The 20,020-nt window shown below is 41.5% G+C and overlaps 1 protein-coding gene across 2 annotated transcripts in view; it reads left to right on the forward strand.

Moving 5' to 3' along the window:
- The window catches only part of bcl11aa (BAF chromatin remodeling complex subunit BCL11A a), a 53,014-nt gene extending 33,266 nt beyond the window's left edge, over positions 1 to 19,748 (forward strand). For both annotated transcript variants that reach the window (XM_042434443.1, XM_042434444.1), the window contains exon 3: positions 13,933 to 19,748. In XM_042434443.1, coding sequence (XP_042290377.1) covers positions 13,933 to 16,181 — 2,249 coding nt within the window. In that variant the 3' untranslated portion in view covers positions 16,182 to 19,748. The remainder of the gene's footprint in view (positions 1 to 13,932) is intronic.
- The last annotated feature ends 272 nt before the right edge of the window (positions 19,749 to 20,020 follow it).

Genomic DNA, 20,020 nt, shown 5'->3' on the forward strand with positions numbered 1-20,020 from the left:
CAAATCACTAATGGAGCATCTTTGGACTCACATGCACACATCAACACACACACACACAGTAAGAGAAATGCTCAGACAATTTGTCACATGCGTGTAGATTCTCACAAAAACTCTTTTACATACTGTTCGTCTGCATGTGAATACTGAAGAGATCAACAGAAATATATAAAACAAACCTGCATGTATTGTCTTGCCCACCACCCCCCCCCCCCTCTCTCTCTCTCTCTCTCTCTTTTTTTCCTCCCCTCGTTGCTTTTCACACTTCTCAATTATTTACTGGCCTTTTTGTCCTCTGCTGGTGGCCAAGCCCCAGGCATATGTCAGTGTGTGTGTGTGTGTGTGTTTGTGTATGCAGGAATGAATACCGCTTCACACACAAACACAAGTGGCTTTCAAAAGTCTTTTAACATTCAGAAGCGTTATCTATACCATATGCTCATGCAGGTGTGTAACACGGTTGTGACACTTTCCATGTCAGGATTCTTTAATTTTGGGGTATTTTTAATATAATATTTTGGGTGATCTTTTTTTTAAATATAGCAGTCTTGGTGCGTTTAGCCCCCTGCTGAATATTGTGTTGGACCCTTGCAGTGTCTGAATCTTTTTATATTTTCATTTTTGCACACCTGATGAAAAGTTTCAGATGAATCACATGAGGAGCTGAAGTGAGTATAATGTTGGGGTGGAAACTCTTAAAAGTAAGATAAATCTGACTATTTACCAGCTTTAAATCAAGATAACTTGATAGAATAAATACAAGCACAAACTCTAGGGAAGCATAATTGATGATTTAAAGATTTAGATTCCTAATGTGTGATTTTCCAGTAGTTGACTCAGTGTTGTGCAGTTTGGCCGGTTGTTAGGACAATATCATGCTCTGAAATGGAGATGTAAAATGATGTATGAAATGAAGATCCTGGTCAGTGTTTTAGTTGGCTACTAACACTCACCTACTGCAGTGGAAACAGACGTTTTATGGTCTAAAAGAACCTTATTGTGCAGGGTCTTCTAAACCAGGAAAGATCCATATTTACCATTTATTATAGCGTGAACAGGATTTTTGTAAGGAATGGAAGAATAGAGCTTTTCTTGTGATTTGTGATTTCTGATGCAGAGCCAGCAGAGTGCAGAAAATATTGTGCTGCTCATGTCTGTGTCACAACCAGCAGCTTCCTGAGATTTCACACAAAAATAATGAAGACTGAGGTTGATAAAATGAATTTGAAAAAAATAAATTACATAATAAAACAAGGGACTGTGTGTATGTTACAACTTATTTGTTGTACAACTAATGATTGTTCCACAGGAATCAGGTTTTTATACCCATATCACACATTGTTGCCCTGAGGCAGCAAAAAAATGTGGGTGATCAGATTTTTAAATTGATACATTCATCAAAAAAAAAAAAGAAATAGTTACAAAAATAAAGTGATATATTTTTCCTCCAAAAAATTGAATTCATGCAGGAGAAGGTGTTTCTCTTTTCTCCTGATCGATCCTGACACTTCTCAATATCACAATATATCCCTCTGTAAAGGTGGTAAAATCAGCTGTACAAATAAGAAATGAGTTTAATTGTGTAAGGATGATGACCAGTCAACCCACCGTAGAGCTAACTTTCACTGTCTGTCTAATACATTTGACTGGCGGTTTCACACAAACCAAAAATCTCTCTCCATCATCTGACTTTGGTTCCAGCCCATGCACACCTTGTTTCTCTTGGAGGGCGAAAGATTTCCTTTGGCGACGAGCGGGGGGCTTTTCTCTCCGGGAGCCGTCACAGTCGCCTTGCACACCAGAATGAATTTAAAGAGGCAGGTAAACTGCTGCTCGCTACGTATTAACAGAGCCATATATTCAGCCTGTCTCTCTTGCTTTTTTTCCCCTTCTTCATCTCTCTTTCTCTCGGCTGTCAGTTTTTCCCCGGCCTGTAGAAAACGTCTGGGGGATCGATAGGGCTCTCAGGGTGTAGTGACTGCAGCTCTAATGAATCAAGCCTACAGTGTTTGTTAAGTAGACAAGGTTGTGAAGGAGCGCTGGAGGGGAGTTTGTCTTCGTGCTTTATCTCATCGCAACACTCCCTTGCTGTTTGTCTCTGTGTGTAACAGAGCAGTGACCAAATCAGGAAACTTTGATATTTAATTCTGAGTTTCTCGTATATGCAGGATTTCACCTCACATGCCTTTTGGCAGGAAAATGATTTATGGAAAAAAAAACTAGAAATAGCATCAAATGGTGTCAAATTTGCCTTTTAATATACATATTATTAACATGAGTATGTACAGTATGTAAAGTATATCATGTTGATGTCTTAATGGCACAATCAGCATCAGTTTTTGTCATTAACGCCAACGGAGAAGCAGCTTATAACGCTCAAATATAAAATACTGTATGAGTGTATATTGTATGAGTCCATCATGAAATCCTCTTGTGAGCCGTGCACTAAAATCAAATGCTTGAAAAAACCTCCCAAATACACCCGAGACCCACTTGAAGTTGAAGCCTTGTCTGAAAAGAAAAGAAAAGAAAAGAAAAAAAAAAAAGAAAAAATCTTGAATTCTCGTGTTTTTGTTGCAGCTTAAACCGTATCTCTCCAAGGTCAGACAGTGAGACTGTGGGAGGCTGTTTGTGTTAAAAGCAGGATGGCATGTATTTCCTCTCTTTCCTCCTCCTCCTCCACCTCCTCCTCTCTTTCTCTCTTTCACCACAAACCAGAGCTATCTTGGAAAAAAAAAAGGCTTTTTATCGCTGATGGCTAATAGTCATAAATTTGTATTAAATATGTCCTCTATCGATTGGCTTTGTCGGATGAATACAATTAAAGAGACGGCGCTGAGTGCTTCCCACCTGGGAGGGGAGGATGGACGGATTAAAAGGATGGATGGGTGGAAGAATAGAGGGAGGAAAACAAGGAGGGAAAGTGGAAGGGCGGGTGTGATGGACTGAAAGAATAGATGTGCAAAAGGTTTTGCGTTTTCTTCGGTCGAGTCGCAGCTTGTCCACATGTTGCCGTAAATGTGTGAGTGTGTGTGTGTGTGTGGGGGTGGTTAGGGTGTGTGTGGCTGTTTGTGTTTTAGGGATTCACATTCTCATTGTGCTCTTCTTTCCTTATCCTGCCTCCTTGACTTCCATGATTCCCTCTCTCCTCTCTTTTTTCGTTCTTTTGTTTTGTCCCTGAATCATTGGGAAGAAAAGAGGCAGTGAAAGAGATGACGAGAGGGAAAAAGATGGAATGTGGAAAAGAAAAAAGAGGCATTGAGCAACAGAAAGGAGAAAAAGGAGATAGAGAGAGACAGAGAGAGAGAGAACAGCCACCTGTATGCAATGTTGATGGACAGATGGAGGGATGAAACCAACTGGGCGGAGGAGGGATTAGATGAGGAGAAGAAGCAAAGCGCTGTATGTGTGTGTGCGTGTGTGTGTATGTGTGTGTGTGTGTGTGGGCCTCCGGCCAGCTGAGGTGTTTGCTCGGCTCAGAGTGATCTCCCATTGTGGTCACTGCAAGACACACACACACACACACACACCCACACACGCACACACACACGCACTGATGACTGAATTGTCCTGCTTGGCAGCTGTTGCAGGTCCCTGCAGATCACTCAATACCAGACTGTGTATGTGTGTGTGTGTGTGTGTGTGTGTGTGTGTGTGTGTGTGTGTGTCTTCAGTGACCACCAACCTCTTGCTTGTGGCACTAAAGAAAATCTGCTTCCTCTCAGCGTGTGCTCTTGTCTCACCAGGGATTTAAGACATAAGCGTGTATGTGTGTGTGTGTGTGTGTGTGTGTGTGTGTGTGCTTCCAGGGAAAATAAAGCACATATATCTTTTGTAATAATTTAATTGACCTTTTCTAATTTGTTTACTCTACTTCACTCACTTTCACATATATTTAGAGTGATTTTTGTGTTGAGACTGCCAGTAGCGAATTTAAATTTAATTATTTTGAGCCAGAAACATCCTCATAATTACAAATCTTCAATTGTCCTCTATTATTTCATTCAGCATTTAGACTGCTGGACACTAAAACTCCCCACCTCTCAAAGTTCTGAAATAAAAGATCACTCAGAATGTCTCATTGAAATCAGTTAAACACACTACAGTGGTGGAAATTACAAATCACTTTGCTGATTTCGTTCAGTTCAGCACAAAGATTTTCACTCATTTTCACTATCTTAAGCCATCACATTATTATTATAAGCTGTGATATAATGGTATTGCTTTCAGTCTGATTATTTTCTCTGTTACTGGTTCAAATGCTCAAGCGTCACCTGTCTACAGAAAAGTTCCCAAAGCATCATGACTGTCTCTGTGGATTTCATGCTCAATCGCAGGTGATCCAAGCACCAATGCTAAAAGCTACTGATTCATTATTCCATATATTCATCTCATCTTGAAGATACAGTTCACATACTGGACACATTTAACACTGACTGAACCAGATCCTAAATTAACCAGGCATTCAGATTGAAAACAGTACTGCGTTAAAAAAAAACGTGGTTGCTTCAGGTACTGGTGAGATGATGAAATACGACTCAGGAAGGCTGGTTTTAGTGATAAATCCTTGAGTTTGAAGGCATATCAGATACACAGTAATTTATAATAATAAGAGGAAGCATTTTACAACTGTGGGAAGTGACGCGATAATCACAAAGTAAATAGAAGAATTAGCCCATTCATGTGAAGTAATCTACCAGGAGTGTGTGCATGCAAGTATGTAATTGTGGTATTCCTGCTGCGTCACACAGTGGCCTCATTGACACAGATGAGTGGACCAATGTCAGTCTTCACATATCAGGATACATTATTTACTGTATCTTCATGAAATCTATGTATTTATGTCTAAAAATGATACACCGGTCAACACCAGGAGAACTGAGACATACAATGTTATTCAGCATGTAAGCAATCAATCAAATGTCTGCGTGCAGCGACAATAACTTCAAAACCAACCTGAAATGACCACATAAACTCTGATGAAGGTCACCAATCTGCAACAGATTAGGAGTTGAAAGTAAGTTTCTACATTGAAGTGGAAGTCCACAAGCTGAGTCATTGAATATCGTGTGTGTGTGTGTGTGTGTGTGTGTGTGTGTGTGTGTGTGTGTTAGGACCAAGTTCCCTCTTTCAAACCCCTCTCTCTCTCTCTCTCTGCTCACATAAGTGCTGTAATTTGGATGCTCTGTAATTTCACCATGGTGGTTTAGGGTTAAGTGGAGGCTGTCCCTGCCATCATGAGTACCGGCCTTCCAAATGGACACACACACACTCACTCGCACACACATGCACACACACTGGATCACAGCTACAGTGCGCTTGGATGCTTCTACAAAGGCCGGTCCGTTTAATTACATTTATAAACACAGTTTAAGGGCCCTGGCTGTGTCATTAGAACAGCCTTTACGAGACTTTACTGTGTGTGTGTGTTTGTGTGTGTGATAGAGTGTGTGTGTTTGTGTGTGTGCGACAAATAAAAAGAAGAGGAAACTTTGTCACATGGCGGCTATAATGGGTGGACGGATGGACACACACACACATACTACTCGTGTGTGTGTGTGTGTGTGTGTGTGTACTAGCGAGAGAATTGCAGATAGCACAGTCTGTAGCACAGCAGGAGTTCCAAACACAGAGACAGAAGGTATTGATATATCCCCACACACACATACTCACACACTCAGGGACAGACGGTATTGATATTTTTGCTCATCAGCCGAGAGTGTATGGCTGTTCAGCGGGACCACACAGATACACACATTCTCGTGCACATCCATGCACACACAGCATGTAATCAGACAGGCTCAATAATCCATTGCTGTTTTTGGTTATTCAAATGCATTCATAGTTCTTTCTTCCATAAAAATACCACATTATTACTGTCAGGCCTGGAGGCGTCTATGTGAAAAAGTTGTTTACCGCTATTTTAAGTCCAGCTTATACGGGTTTTGACCAGTGACAGTAGTTTTTATTTTTCACCTTGATGTTCAATATTTATGAATCTGACAACTTTGGCGTTGATTGAACTGTTTTCTTTTGAAGATAAAAAGATGGTTTTGTTAAGTTTCCAGAGTTTTGGTCTGTACTTTGTAGACCTTTGTTGCAAAGAATAGCTGTCACTCCATTGGTTCTGTATTAAACACATCAAGACATTCTCAGATACACTGGGGCCTTGCAGTTTCCAATCAGTATGTTTACATGCATGCTAGTATCCCAGTTATGATCAGGTTTTTTCTATTGTGTTTAAGCATGTAATGATTTTAAAAATGTAAGTCTTTATCCATATTGAAATATGTGTTAGCTGGATCCAATAGATACTCATTTAACGCCCTATTCTAGCTTATTTACTCAAGTCATACAGCAGTTAATGATGATAATGATCGATGAAGGATAAAGTGACTCTTAGCTTCAATCGATGTAAATGATAAAAAGAGTGATAAAAGAAGCAGTGTCCAAGAAATCAGAAACCAGACAATAAGTTAAACAAAATACTCCAAAAACCCCAATAATAATAACCAGAATATTAGTGTTAATGGATCACACTTGTGCCTGGATAATGTTATAATTATATATACAGAGATACTCAGAACTCAGAAGTGGGATGTTTGTGATTCTCAGTGATTCTTTCTAGGTAGTTAGTTGTCCTCTAATAGCCCAGAGAGGCCATAAAATATTAGTCTCCACATGTCTGCACCTTAGGGATTCAGTATAGTTTGTATGACCAGGTTGTCTGACCTCTTCTCATAGCTGCCACATACCACTATAGACTCATCTGACTGCATTCTACTGCCTCCCCAATTTCTCTTCAAAACCTCTGTGTCTTTTGTGTGTTTTTGTAGTTCTCGATGCAATGAATTGCACAATCATAAGCATTTATGCTGTTGTGGTTCAAATTATGCTGTTTTGTACCACAAAAGGTAGAAGAATTTTAATTTTTTTAAAAAAAAGAGCGAGAGGTTCAAAATGGGATGTGGAAAATAGGCAAGGCTATAGGATTGTCTTTCGGAAAGTTGCAAAAATTGCTGCTACTAGAAGTTCCAACAAGCTTCATTTTAAGAATACTGAGGCCTCTATGGTTCCTTGATAATGTCATGCAATAACACCACCGAGAGTGAACGACTGCACAATGTCAAAGGCCTCCCCAGCCAGCAGATATACACACCACTGAAAATGTTCTGGATGTAGATATGAAGGATCTTCATTTGTCAAACACATAGAGTGGTTGCCTCTTGAAGGAAGCTCAATAAACAGTTCAGGACTGTGACTGCAGGACAAGCAGGACTAATCCCTACTCCTTATTCATATATTGTAAGATAGTTTCTTTCGTCTGTCAACCCCCTTTTATGATTACACATCCAATCTTTGCATGCTTTTCTTCTAACTGCAGTGTTTTGGGAAGTTGCTTTGATCTAACCGGCGACTCGTAGTCAGTAATAGAGTCTTATTTCCTTCCAAGCAGAGCGCCGCCTTTTTGAGCAATTGCAGTCATGTTGTTATTTGACTGCGTCGCTCCCCTCAGTGAGCGGACAGGACACCAGCTGCCACTGTTTGCATTCCAATTGTTCGCAGTCCAGTTTCAGTAGAGGGAAAAATAATTGGGGGAGAGGAGAATAGTGCAGATCCCTTCTCTTGGACCTCAGTGTGAGTTTCTTCAGAAGTGAGCCCACTGCATTGGTATGACAGTGTATGAGACCAATATAGCAGTTACGGGAATTTTGTGACAATTTAATAGGATGCCACTCAAGTATGCATGAATGTTCTTATTTTTGTTGTTCTCCTGGATTTCGTAAGAAACTTGCTTTGAACTTGACCACAATGCGTTTTTGAGTTTAACCAGCAGGGTTTTGAAATGGTTTCGCAGATATGCCCAAGGGTCAACAAGAACATGCAGTTCTGAAATTAAAACATGAAAAGAGACATAATTAGGGCAACAAGATTTTCACATGACAACAATGATATGGTTAAGTGCTTTCGGGCAGTAAAACAGACTGTTTTACTGCCCGAACCAGGAAGCCGCAACTGTTGCACTTTCGTGGGTGATGATGAAGGGAGGACGGTGGGGAGCAGGGAGGAAGGCTGGAGTCGATGATGTTGTGTCCTGCAGAAACCATTTGAGAATCATTTACTCTGGTATGGTTTGCTCTCAGAGACATGAAAGAGCCTTGATTTAAGTGGGTCAGTGTATCAGTGACAGTACAAATGTATAGTGGGAGCAGTGAGATATGAGTATATGAGGGTTGGTCAGTAAGCAGTTATATGTGTCACTGAAAACACATATGGATTATGAAAATCGGAGAGTTAAAGAGAGGGAAGAAAGATACAAGAATAGAATTTATCACAAAAAATACAATATTATGGCAATTTCAGTGGAATCATTTTGTTTTTTGACAAAGCATGCATATGTTCTTTACCTTAAAACTGTCATTCCTCACTGGATTTTATGAGTACTGCTAGCTCACTTACCCTTTGTCCTTTTAGAGGTCAGAGGTCAGGTTAATGCACAGAGAAACTGCACCAAAGCGTGCAAAAATTCAGTTTCTTGCTCAAGCAGACGTCAGCAATGCAGATGGACATTTCTAAAACTGTAATGCTGTTTTAGTAAGAAAAAATGACGTGGCAATCAATTAACATATCCCTCCAGACATTCTATACATGCCACACTAAAATTCTCATGAAACGTCCAGGTATCCCTTTAAGGTAGAGCAGGGGGTGATCAGGGGTGAGCGGTGATGCCCAGATGTAAATATAAGCAGCAGATCCTGAAAGCCTGAGGCTCAGATAGAAATCCCAAATTGTATTAAGGGACATTGTCCCTCACTCCCAGTATGCGTACCTAATCCTGTTTCAGCGATGTTCCATTACCTCAATTACTATCATCTCACCCAGAGGTGGACCCAGCCAAGGACACCACCGGAGAGCCACCGATGGGTGGAAAGAGAGGGGGAAAGGATGGGAGGGGAGAGGGGGAGGGAGGGCAGTAAAGGAGACAGTCCCTTATTGTAGCTCAATGTGGATGGGAAAGAAAAGAGAGAAATAGGGGGATAGAAAAGGAGGACAGTGCAACAGAGGGCGGAAAGTCATGAAGGGAAAATATTTTAAGGGATGGCTGATGAAAGAAGAAGAAATTGAATATGTAGAGATGGATTAAATTCATAAAAGGGCCAGTAAGATAGTGGTAGGTCTGTCATAGCTGGTGGCCAAGAACTGGCAACCAGTTTTGTTTCCCAGCTGGTCTGAGAAGGATTTAATGGTGGCAATCCAGCTAATTTACAAGACAGAATGACTGGCTGAAGAACAGACAGCTATGCAGACTGATGTTCTGTGGTGGATTCATTAAAGAGAATTTAAAAATGTAAATGTGTTGCTGGCTGTCTGAAATGTGCACTCTTAAGTTTCCCATGTGTAACCACTAAGAGCCCTGAAATTTAGACACACGCGCAACTTTGTCAATACTTTATTACGAACGTTGACATGTTTCACACATGTACAGTAGAAGTCACAATGGCATGGCCAGTCAGCACAATTGTGTATATAGACGTATATGCAGATGTAGATGCTGATGGTTAAGGAACCCTCACTGATCTTCTAGGATGTTTGTAGCTGCTTGAATGCAGAAAATAGGAGAATCATAGGAGAACCCTTTCCAACAATGTAAAAAAGAAGAAGAACATCTTATCCTTGAACCTTTTAAGCATAAACATGACTTTTGAGGTGTACACAGCCTGTGTAATAGCACACTTTAGGAAGGGGATTTTAATGTGTTGAGGTATTTGCACTTTGCAACTGCAGTGTAGGGAATACATTTCTACTCTTTAACCTCTATTCTGGCGTCTCTCACTATTGAACCACTAGTTAGCTTGACAAGTTAAAGGTGCTAATTAACTAAATCCACAATTCCAATGGAATTTTCACTATGATTGCAAATTAGAGAGGAAGAAAAGCATCACAACACAGTTGATATAAGAACATCAAGAGATAAAGAAAAAGTCTTTCCACCATTTGATGCATTTAAAAATGTGCATTTTTGATGCTTCTTGTGAATGAATCCCCTTTTTCTAGATGCACAGTATGTCTCTTCAGTTTGGTGCACTGGCATTATTTCAGCTCCTTGGACTGCCTTTGGATCAGAGTGTTACACTTCCTTTGGAGAGGGATGGATAGAGCCAAAGGAAGTTGCCACACACAAACTCTCTCTCTCTCTCTCTCTCTCACACACACACACACACACAGGACCTGTGAAACATGAGCCAAGCTGCCTTACTGCCTCCCTCTTCCATCTCGCACCACATAAGTGTCCAGGCAATGCCCTTGGCTTAATAGGGCTTAATGCCTGTGCTTGTCACTGTAGCATGGCTGGTACTGAGTGTTAGGACATTTCTGAAACTGCGCGAGTGTGTGTTCTCTGGAGTCTCAGTAGCGGCTGTAGATCTCTGACAGTTAGCCCAAGTAAAGAACCGGATTCTATTATTTACCTCCATCTTCCCTCCCTCCTTCCCCCTTCCTCTTCCTCCATCCATACCAAGTGTCCAAGCTTAAAAGTTGTAGCAGGTATTTGTCACCTCTATCTAAACTTAAACCAGAGGGATTACTTCTATCTCATCTCTGTCTTTCCCCTCTCTGACTCTATCTGTCTTCATCTCTCTTTCTCCATTCCGCTTTCTCACTTCATTTTTCTACCTCGGAGTGGTGGAGAGTTTGCCTAATGAAGTGGCTGATGGGAGTATATTACAGAGAGACAGAGTGGAGCGGTCGCCTACTCTAAAATCCATTAACCTTACAGTTTCAATCAGCGCACAGACAAGTCTGAGCTACGAGTCAAAAAGGAGCGTATTAGCTTAAGAGATACACTATTTTTGCCTTGCTCTTGTTTTGCTCAATATTGTGCCTACATCTTTATCTGGAAAAAACCCCCCAAACAAATCCGTCTTTTACTTTGTCTTATCATTGTGCTGTGACCAATCTAGACCACTACATAAGCCAAGATTCCAGATTCATCAATCCGCAGTATTGATGTATTAGGGGCAAAAAATCTGGGCCCCCTCAGTGGCCCCCATTCAACTTTCAATACATCCATTCTCATGGATGAATCACTTGAGTTATTTATACATTTTTCTGGACATGTCACATCTCCTGATTCAACCAAAGTGGAAAAAGTGCAGTGGTGTTGTTAACACTGTCAGTGTCCAGGAGTCGAGTGGATCAACCAGATGAAAAAAGATGCATAAATAAAACAGAGCCTCCCTAGTCCTAATAATGCAAATGATATTCACAGGTTAGATCCGATGCAGGTGGCCACAATTAGTGGTAATTTGTGCCGATTTTAATGATCCATAATTTAGCAGCCTTTCCAAACTGTTGGTCATGTGGGATAAGTGTGTGTTTGTGTGTGCGGAAAGAGAGGTAGTGAGACAGAGACATCTTTCGCCAAACACTGAACCGCACAGACAGACAGGACCACTGTCTACACACTTAAACACATTCACGTTTACGAAGACGTGCTGGTTTTTCAATGTTCAGTATCATTCCTGTAAATAGAACCTTAACTCTAACACTAATTTGTTTATGTATGTTTAGAAATCCCTCAGCATTAGAGAAATTACATCTCTTTCAACTATACAAAGACACATTCACAAACACATCCACATATTTCCCCTTTGCAGACATGTGTTGAAGCAGTTTTTTTTCCACTACAACCTGACTCTCTTTCTGGCTATTAGAAGTAAATTGCTGTGTGGTGATATATAAAAGCTTTCATGTAAACCGTGACATCCTTTTAGTATCACTGTTAATTTGTCATTCGTTCTGCCAGTAATTAGCAGGTAATACATCCCAATTCTTTGGGTATTTTTTTTTTTACAACCCACCATACCTGTTTACATATTAATGGGATGTTTTCCAATTTATTGTTCATGACACATTACAGCAAAATAGCTTTTTATCCAAAAAAATCATCTAAGATAATTAGCATCAATATTATGACCCCTCGAATGACACCTATTTATTTATTTATTCTGCTTTTGCGATATTGCAATATCACAGCATGTTTCAATCTATTATGTTTTGTAACTTTTGACATTTTTGGATGCTGATATAATTGTCATGGTTGTTTTTCCATAAATAACTGTATTTCTACCCACACATAAAATGTGCATTTGGACATATCAGCCTTAACCAGAATTTGAAAGGTTAGAGTTAAAGGTTTTACACATTTGCTACAAACTTCATTCATTTTGGTTAAAGGAAACATTATCACATTTGGTGTCAGTCAAAGGTACATGAATTTATTTCTATGGTGTCAGGGCTTTTTGTCAGTATTTCAGCTCTCCTGGTAGTTTTTATGCTGTAGAGTTTAAGGTTTATGTGCAATAACTTCTTCATTCAGGCTGTGTTAAAATTCTTTCTCAGCAGGTTGCACATACTTTTCTCAGCTCTTACCTTTTTGTAGGTCTTAACCTTTGACCCTAGTATAGTATATATAGCTAAATGCCTGAAATGTGACGTGAATGTCTATACTGTTTGTTTTCTAGTATGTTTACATGTAATTGTAGATATCCATTTATGTGTTAGTGTATGAATGTGTATCTCTGCTTGCACCCACATTGCACTGTGCTAAATAGAAGGCTCTGAATGGCAGCGATGGGGGTTTGTTTGTCATCTAATCTTGTAAACGAGCTGATGGCCATCCGTTTGGTCCCCTAATGAGATTACACATGCATTGCGGGTCCCACCACAGGCCATCATTGCCGAGGCCATTCAAAGGCAATTATTGTTTTAAATGTTCCTCTTGTCGCCATCTCAAAGTGACTCACTGAGAGAAGAAGCTTTGAGGTGGACTGAAGAGGTTGTTTTTCCTCACCAGTTGGAGCCTAAATGTTTTTACTTTCCTACTGTTTTACTTTCTTCAGGCAGCCGGCGTGTTCTGTACCGTCTGTGTGAGTCTGTGTTTGTGCATTTGTCTGTGGGTTGATCAGCATCGGTGGGAGAATGAAAAGGACATAAGAAAATGTGAATCTAGAATTCAGTGTGTATACTTCTATGGATGTGATGTTAAGAAACATGACTAAATATGAGTATTCTTCTTTTTAATCCTTCTTTTGATTATTTTGTTGCTATTGTTCATTCCTGACTATTTTACCGATTGAGTTAAATCTAGAGATTTTGTCAGAGTTCATCAGATATATATTTTTAAAAGTAATTATACCGTTGCTACAGAAATAAGGAAGCACTAATTTAAAGGTCTGAAGGATTTTTTCCCCCAGTTGCCTCTCCTGTGTGCCCCTGTGTGTGTATGTGTGTTTGTCAGCAAACCTCTGTTTTGGCAGATCAGTGGGAAGTGGTAGTCCGCCGGGATAGCCCTGTTTCTTTGTTCTCTTGCTGACAATGGAGGACTCACAGTCAGTCTAAAGGGAGAAATTATGTCCCAGAGCAGTCTGGGAGAAGAACAAATGCACACACACACACACACACACACACACACACACACACACACACACACACACACACACACACACACACACTACTTCTCACATGCTACTCATGTGGGGCATGACCTCAATAAGAGCTACTGTTGTATTTGCAAAGCCCTCAACACCATGTGCCGACCACTCTTAAAAGCTGTAACAGTTAGGCCTTAGGTTCAAATAAAAGATTGGTTCAGCCAAGTTGAACAGAGTTGTCCTTCATGAATTTCATTCTGTACACAGTACTGTTTATGTACAATGACTGTATTAATGTTTCCAAATGAATTTGAAACACTTGAAAATCCTTTTTTCTTTTATTGAAAATAGTAATGTTTAGATCTTCTCTAGTCTTTACAATTAAATACACTCTATTATTGGATGATTCATACAGTCATGTATAACATAATCTGGATGATGTTTAAGTGGACATATCAGTTATAATACCATCTAACTCAATTCATTCTTCTGTGTCTTACAGGTAAGGAGGAGCCAACAACCTATACCTGCACTACATGTAAGCAGTCGTACGGCAGTGCCTGGTTCTTGCTGCAGCATGCCCAGAACACCCATGGCTTTCGTATCTACCTAGAAAGTGAACATGGCAGCCCTCTCACCCCACGCATGGGTGGGCCTTCCTCCCTGGGTGGAGGTGCAGACTGCCCTTCTCAGCCTCCCCTTCACGGCCTCCATCTGCCTCCCGATGCAAGCCCCTTCAACCTCCTCCGCATCCCTGGCTCGGGCTCAGGTGGAAGGGACAGCGTCGGAGCAGGGGGTGGACTTGGCGTTGTTGGCGCTGTTGGTGGGGGACATCATCAGCGTTTCCCTCCCACGCCACCCCTATTCAGCCCCCCTCCAAGGAACCACCTGGACCCCCACCACCTGAGCCCAGAGGAGCTGGCGCTGGCAGCCCACCACCCGAGTGCCTTTGACAGGGTGCTGCGCCTCAATCCTCCTCTGCCCCTGGACCCCCCTCCTACAATGGACTTCTCACGGCGGCTACGGGAGCTGGCGGGCAACACCTCAGGGTCCACTCCCCCGCTATCCCCCAGCCGGCCCAGCCCCATGCAGCGCTTGCTCCAGCCATTCCAGACAGGAGGAGGAAGCGGAGGCACAGGAGGTGCAGGGGGCAGCAAGCCTCCATACCTTGCTACCCCACCCCCTCTTCCAGGCTCCATGCAGTCACCTGTGGGCTCTCAAACCACTCCTACTACCCCTCTCCCCTCTGCAGGGGCAACACCCTCCTCAACCACCCCCCTGAAATCAAAGTGTTGTGAGTTTTGTGGCAAGGCTTTCAAGTTTCAGAGTAATCTAATAGTGCACCGGCGCAGCCACACAGGAGAGAAGCCGTACAAATGTCACCTATGTGATCATGCCTGTACACAGGCTAGTAAACTGAAGCGCCACATGAAGACACACATGCACAAATCCTCCTCGCCAAACACAGGCAAGTCAGAAGATGGACTCTCAACAGCCTCCTCTCCAGAGCCTGGCACCAGTGAGCCCTTGGGCAGCGCAAGCAATGCTCTGAAGTCAGTGGTGGCCAAGCTGAAAAGTGTGAACAACCGCATGCTACGTGAGAATGGGGAAGAGGAGGAGGAGGAAGAGGAGGAAGAGGAAGAGGAAGAGGAGGAGGAAGAAGAGGAGGAGGAGGAGGAAGAAGAGGGAGAGGAGGAGGAAGAGCAGAACGGAGAGAGGGCAGCCAGAAGAAACAACAGCAGCTACCACTTTGGCTTGAACCTTGAAGCAGCACGTCAGCATGAAAACAACGGAGGTATCGGAAGTCGATTGGGAGGAGTGGCTGATGAAGGGCCCATCCCCCGTTCACTGCCTGAGGTGATGCAGGGGATGGGTCTGGCCGCTAGCATGCAGCACTTCAGTGAAGCCCTCAACGCGCACAAACGGAATGCAATGGCCCAGGAGAACCACTTGCACCATCACCTCAACCGAGACCATCACCACAATCGCGAGATGTGTGATGGGGACTCGGTGCTGGAAACAGATCGTGGAGAGGAGGGCTCTGTCTCGACAGTCAATGGGCGGGGAGCATCCCCTAATGAATCTGCCTCTGTCGGCCTCTCTAAGAAACTACTTCTGGGTAGCCCCAGTCCACTTAGTCCTTTCTCCAAACGCATCAAGCTGGAAAAGGAATTTGACGTGCCCACTCCCACAATCCCTAATACGGAGAACGTCTACTCCCAGTGGCTGGCTGGCTATGCCGCCTCCCGACAACTCAAGGACCCTTTTCTGAACTTTGGGGATTCCAGACAATCGCCCTTCGCCTCTTCGTCTGAGCATTCTTCAGAGAACGGCAGTCTGCGTTTCTCGACCCCACCGGGGGAACTGGACGGGGGGATGTCGGGCCGCAGTGGAACAGGAAGTGGCGGCAGCACACCACACCTTGGGGGCCCTGGGCGGCCCAACTCCAAGGATGGCCGCAGGAGTGATACTTGTGAGTATTGTGGCAAGGTGTTCAAGAACTGCAGTAACCTGACAGTGCACCGGCGCAGCCACACAGGGGAGAGACCATACAAGTGTGAGCTGTGCAATTATGCTTGTGCTCAGAGCTCCAAACTTACTCGCCACATGAAGACCCACGGTCAGGTGGGCAAAGACGTGTACAAGTGTGAAATTTGTCAGATGCCCTTCAGTGTCTACAGCACCTTGGAGAAACACATGAAAAAATGGCACAGTGACCGTCCTTTGAGTACCGAAATAAAGTCAGAGTAGAAGGCCGAACTATGGGACCTTTTCCCCGCAGCTATGTCCGCCATTAGTCCCCTGTTTATTCCCAGCCCCTTGTAGATTTGCCCCAACCCCAACACTCCACTTTCGCCAATCTGGTGGAAGCTTAAGACCATGTGCTCTGCACCAGCACACCCCGTTTCCATTACCCATTGAATGCATGATCTGTATCGGGGCAATACTCTTGCATTGACGCAAAACTTCGAGCCTTTCTCTTGTGCAATAATTTACATGTTGTGTACTATTTTCTTTTTTGAGTTTTCCTTTTCCATTTTTAAGAATTAGTCAGCATGCATAGTATGTTTTTGCTAATCAAAAAAAAGAAAAGAACTTGTCCCTGGTTGGTTAGTTGTTGAGTAATGTGTTGCTGTTTTTCTCTTGTTCTGTTTTTTCTTTTTATTCTTCAAAAAGAGAAAAGACAAGAAAGATACATCCATGCTGCATACATTCTGTGACACATATCATGTACAGTTTTGTGTTGTAACATGGAAAATGAACAGTCTTTGACTTGACCCTCTTCTGACAACCCTGGAAATGCACTTATCCTGATCTTTCTAAAAGACGCCATGTTCACACAGGGTTAAAAAAAAAAAAAAAAGAAAATCATGCATTGGCTTGATGACTAAACTGAAAGTAATGACGGCCTTCAAATTTCTTTCAAAAAGACAAGGGTGTGCTAGGAATTCAATTTGTACTATCATTTGGTAGAATAAGAAAGAGTGCCTTTGATATCTCAACACTGCATTGGCCATAATCTTATCTGGTATAAGTTTGGGGTCACACTAGATAAAGCTAGAAGGTTTAAGCCACCCAGGAAAGGTCCTTGCATCAAGCACCTGACTGCTCAAATGGACTGTGACAACTCATGTGAAAGATCAGAAAGACCATTTAACTACCTATTACATGTTCAATAGGCTATCTTTAATATGTGGATTTCATGGCAAGCATGGTACAAGCAGTATTGTGTATATCTGAATTATTTGTAGTTTTGTTTCCGGTAAGGAGGTACTTTTGAGATAAAGGTAATCTGTAATGTACAATCCTGAACTTGAGGGATACGGCACATGGCTGAGAAGTGTCATGTATCTGCGTTAGCACAAACCTACAACGCTGCTTCAATATGTCAGTGTGTGGAACAATGCATAAAGTAATATATGAGCTCCAAATGAGGCTAACTTTATTTGAGAGCATTGAAATAACTACAAGCTGGAAGCTACACAGAACTGGAAGTTACGTACATGTTATGGGGATCAGAGGCAATCTCTTTCACTTTACATATTCTAGTATCAAAACTGGGCCATTAACTATGAATTGCAGCAAAAAGAAAGAATTGCAAAAATATATATCTGTACTCCAGGGCTCTTGAAAAGAGTGAAATACGATCATTTTAATCAGTATCAGCATAGGCTAATGCAGGGCACATTTTTTGTTTGCTGTTGCTTTTTAACCCAAAAGGAGAGGTTTTTTTTTCCTTCTTGAGTTTCATTCAAGCTTTTCATAGTATAGCACTTGTCACTCTGCCTGAGAGTAAGTACCGACATCTCTCTTGCATTGTCCCACACTGATGCAATGTTGGTACCTGGGTTGAGTCTAAAAGCTAGATTGTCATTTATAGGACATGAAGTGCACTGTTTCAATTTTCCCAGTTTACAAGTTTACGCTGAAGGGGAAACCATTGAAATGCTGTCAGATGACGAGGGTCCCATTGTTAAAAAGCAGTAAAAGATGAGACACATAATCTGTTGCCAGCAACTCCAGCCTCATGACCCTTGACCTCTGTACCCTTGCCATTTTACCTTTGACCATTTGTCAATTTGTTACCCCTAGAAACCCCAGTGCTTAGCCTGGGCTGAAAATTCACCCTGTTGGCAAGGTCTGTAAATTAAAAGGTTTGATGTGATTTACATAAATAACCAGCGCTCCTACATGGTCACAATATGGATGCTGGTCCCATTGGCCACAGCAGCGCCAAACATCCACATGGTTTTTAAGGAGCTGTATTGTATCATTGTCGTCATCTACACCTGGGCAATCTATAGACCTTGCCAGCAGGACGACAGACACTCAAATCTTGTTGCTCACACTGCGAGAATCTGTTTTTGTATTAATCTTCCTTTAATTATAGATATGAAAATAAACGTTTTTGCAAATAACACTTCACTATCTTTTAAGGGAAACTGTTAAGTTTTGTTGTCGTTTCTCTTTTCCTCAGCGTCTTGGTGGTGTTCAAGACTCCGATCACAGTATATATGAAATGATAAAAAAAGAAGAAAAAAGCAAACAAAAAAAAAATCTGTGATGGTTTTGTCTTTTATTTTGCCTTGGCTCTTCACAGCTCTTCAGGTTGAAATACAATTTGCATTGGGGAAAGGATTAAGATTATATATGAATATATAATAAAGAACTTAAAATATAGGAAAATGCACACTCATGTCGATTCCTATGCTTAAACACATTTATGGTCTACTTTTTCTGTATTTCTAGAATTGTATTTGAATTCAATGTTCACTTAGAGTAGGCACTATAGTATTTATATTGAGGCTCGTATTTTTAACTGTTGCTTGTTCTCTCTAAAGGTATTTACCATACCTTTTTTTGGTAGTGGAAAAAAAATCCCAAGCTGCCACGGTATATTTTTTTAATTTGGCAGGATAATATAGTGCGAATTATTTGTATGTTTAAAGAAATAAAAGGAAAAACCCCATAAAAAAGCAGCTAAAGTATGTGGCATTGGGAGGCGTCGCGGGCCATCAGATGGCCGCCGCTCTGTTTCCTGTCCACAGAGGTGGTTGTACATATCTTCTTTGGTTTTTGGTTCGGACCTCCCTCCCCCCCTCCTGCTGCCATTCTTGTATGCAGTAATGCAAGCTGACGTCGGCCTGTTCTGTTGTGTGCTTCTGTCTCTCTCACCCCTCCCACCTGACTACATTCCAACATCAAGAAGAGAGGAAAAAAAAAGAAAAAAAACTTCATATGCAGTACATGGATTACGAAAAAAGCGTCAAAATAAATACATTTAAAAAGAAATTAAATGTTTTGCAGTTTTTTTTTCATTGCCAAATACTAAATGGTGCTTTATATTTAGATTGGGTATACTTTCATATGCAAAGCATATTTAAAAATGACCCGGGGGACGTGGAGAAGCCTGCTTGAGTTGAGACTTTTTTGTAAATGGCAATGCGGAATATTTTGTTATCAGCCTTTTCTATTCCTGTTCTGAGAGCTGTTTGTTGTAACTTGAACTTGAACTTTATCTTTTACTATGGGAGTTACTATTTATTATTACCTATATGATCTGTTCAAAACAGAGACATGGAATGGATCCTTATTTTTGGTTTCTTTTTATTTTATTTTATATTTTTGGTTATAATATAATTTTGATTTTTTTTTCTTTTGTAATGTGGCCAATGGTCATTGGACAAACCTAGCTCTTTAATTTCTGTTGTACTTGTTTGGGGTCCCTGTTCAGTTGTATTGGGAAAACCACTGTCTGTGTTTTCTGGCAGATGTCTGCATAATCCTGTTCACACACCCATTTTGTCCCTTTATCGAAAAACAATTAATAAAAAAAATGAAAGTATAATGGCACTTGTCGCTTATCTCCACTGTGTGTGTCAAGTTATCTCAAGTGTTTGTGTGTGAGTATGTGTGTGCCCCCCACCCCAACCCCTTGATATTTTCTACCTGCAAATGCCGTCTCCCCCATATTATAAATATTATGTTCTATCTTTTACACGTGTCTATGAAAATATTCATTGCTTGTAACTCACTTCAAACGGAGAGTTGACTATTGAATAGTTTTTGTTATTTCCACAAGTCAGCAT

This window comes from Thunnus maccoyii, chromosome 14, assembly GCF_910596095.1.
Source record: "Thunnus maccoyii chromosome 14, fThuMac1.1, whole genome shotgun sequence".
NCBI lineage: Eukaryota > Metazoa > Chordata > Actinopteri > Scombriformes > Scombridae > Thunnus > Thunnus maccoyii.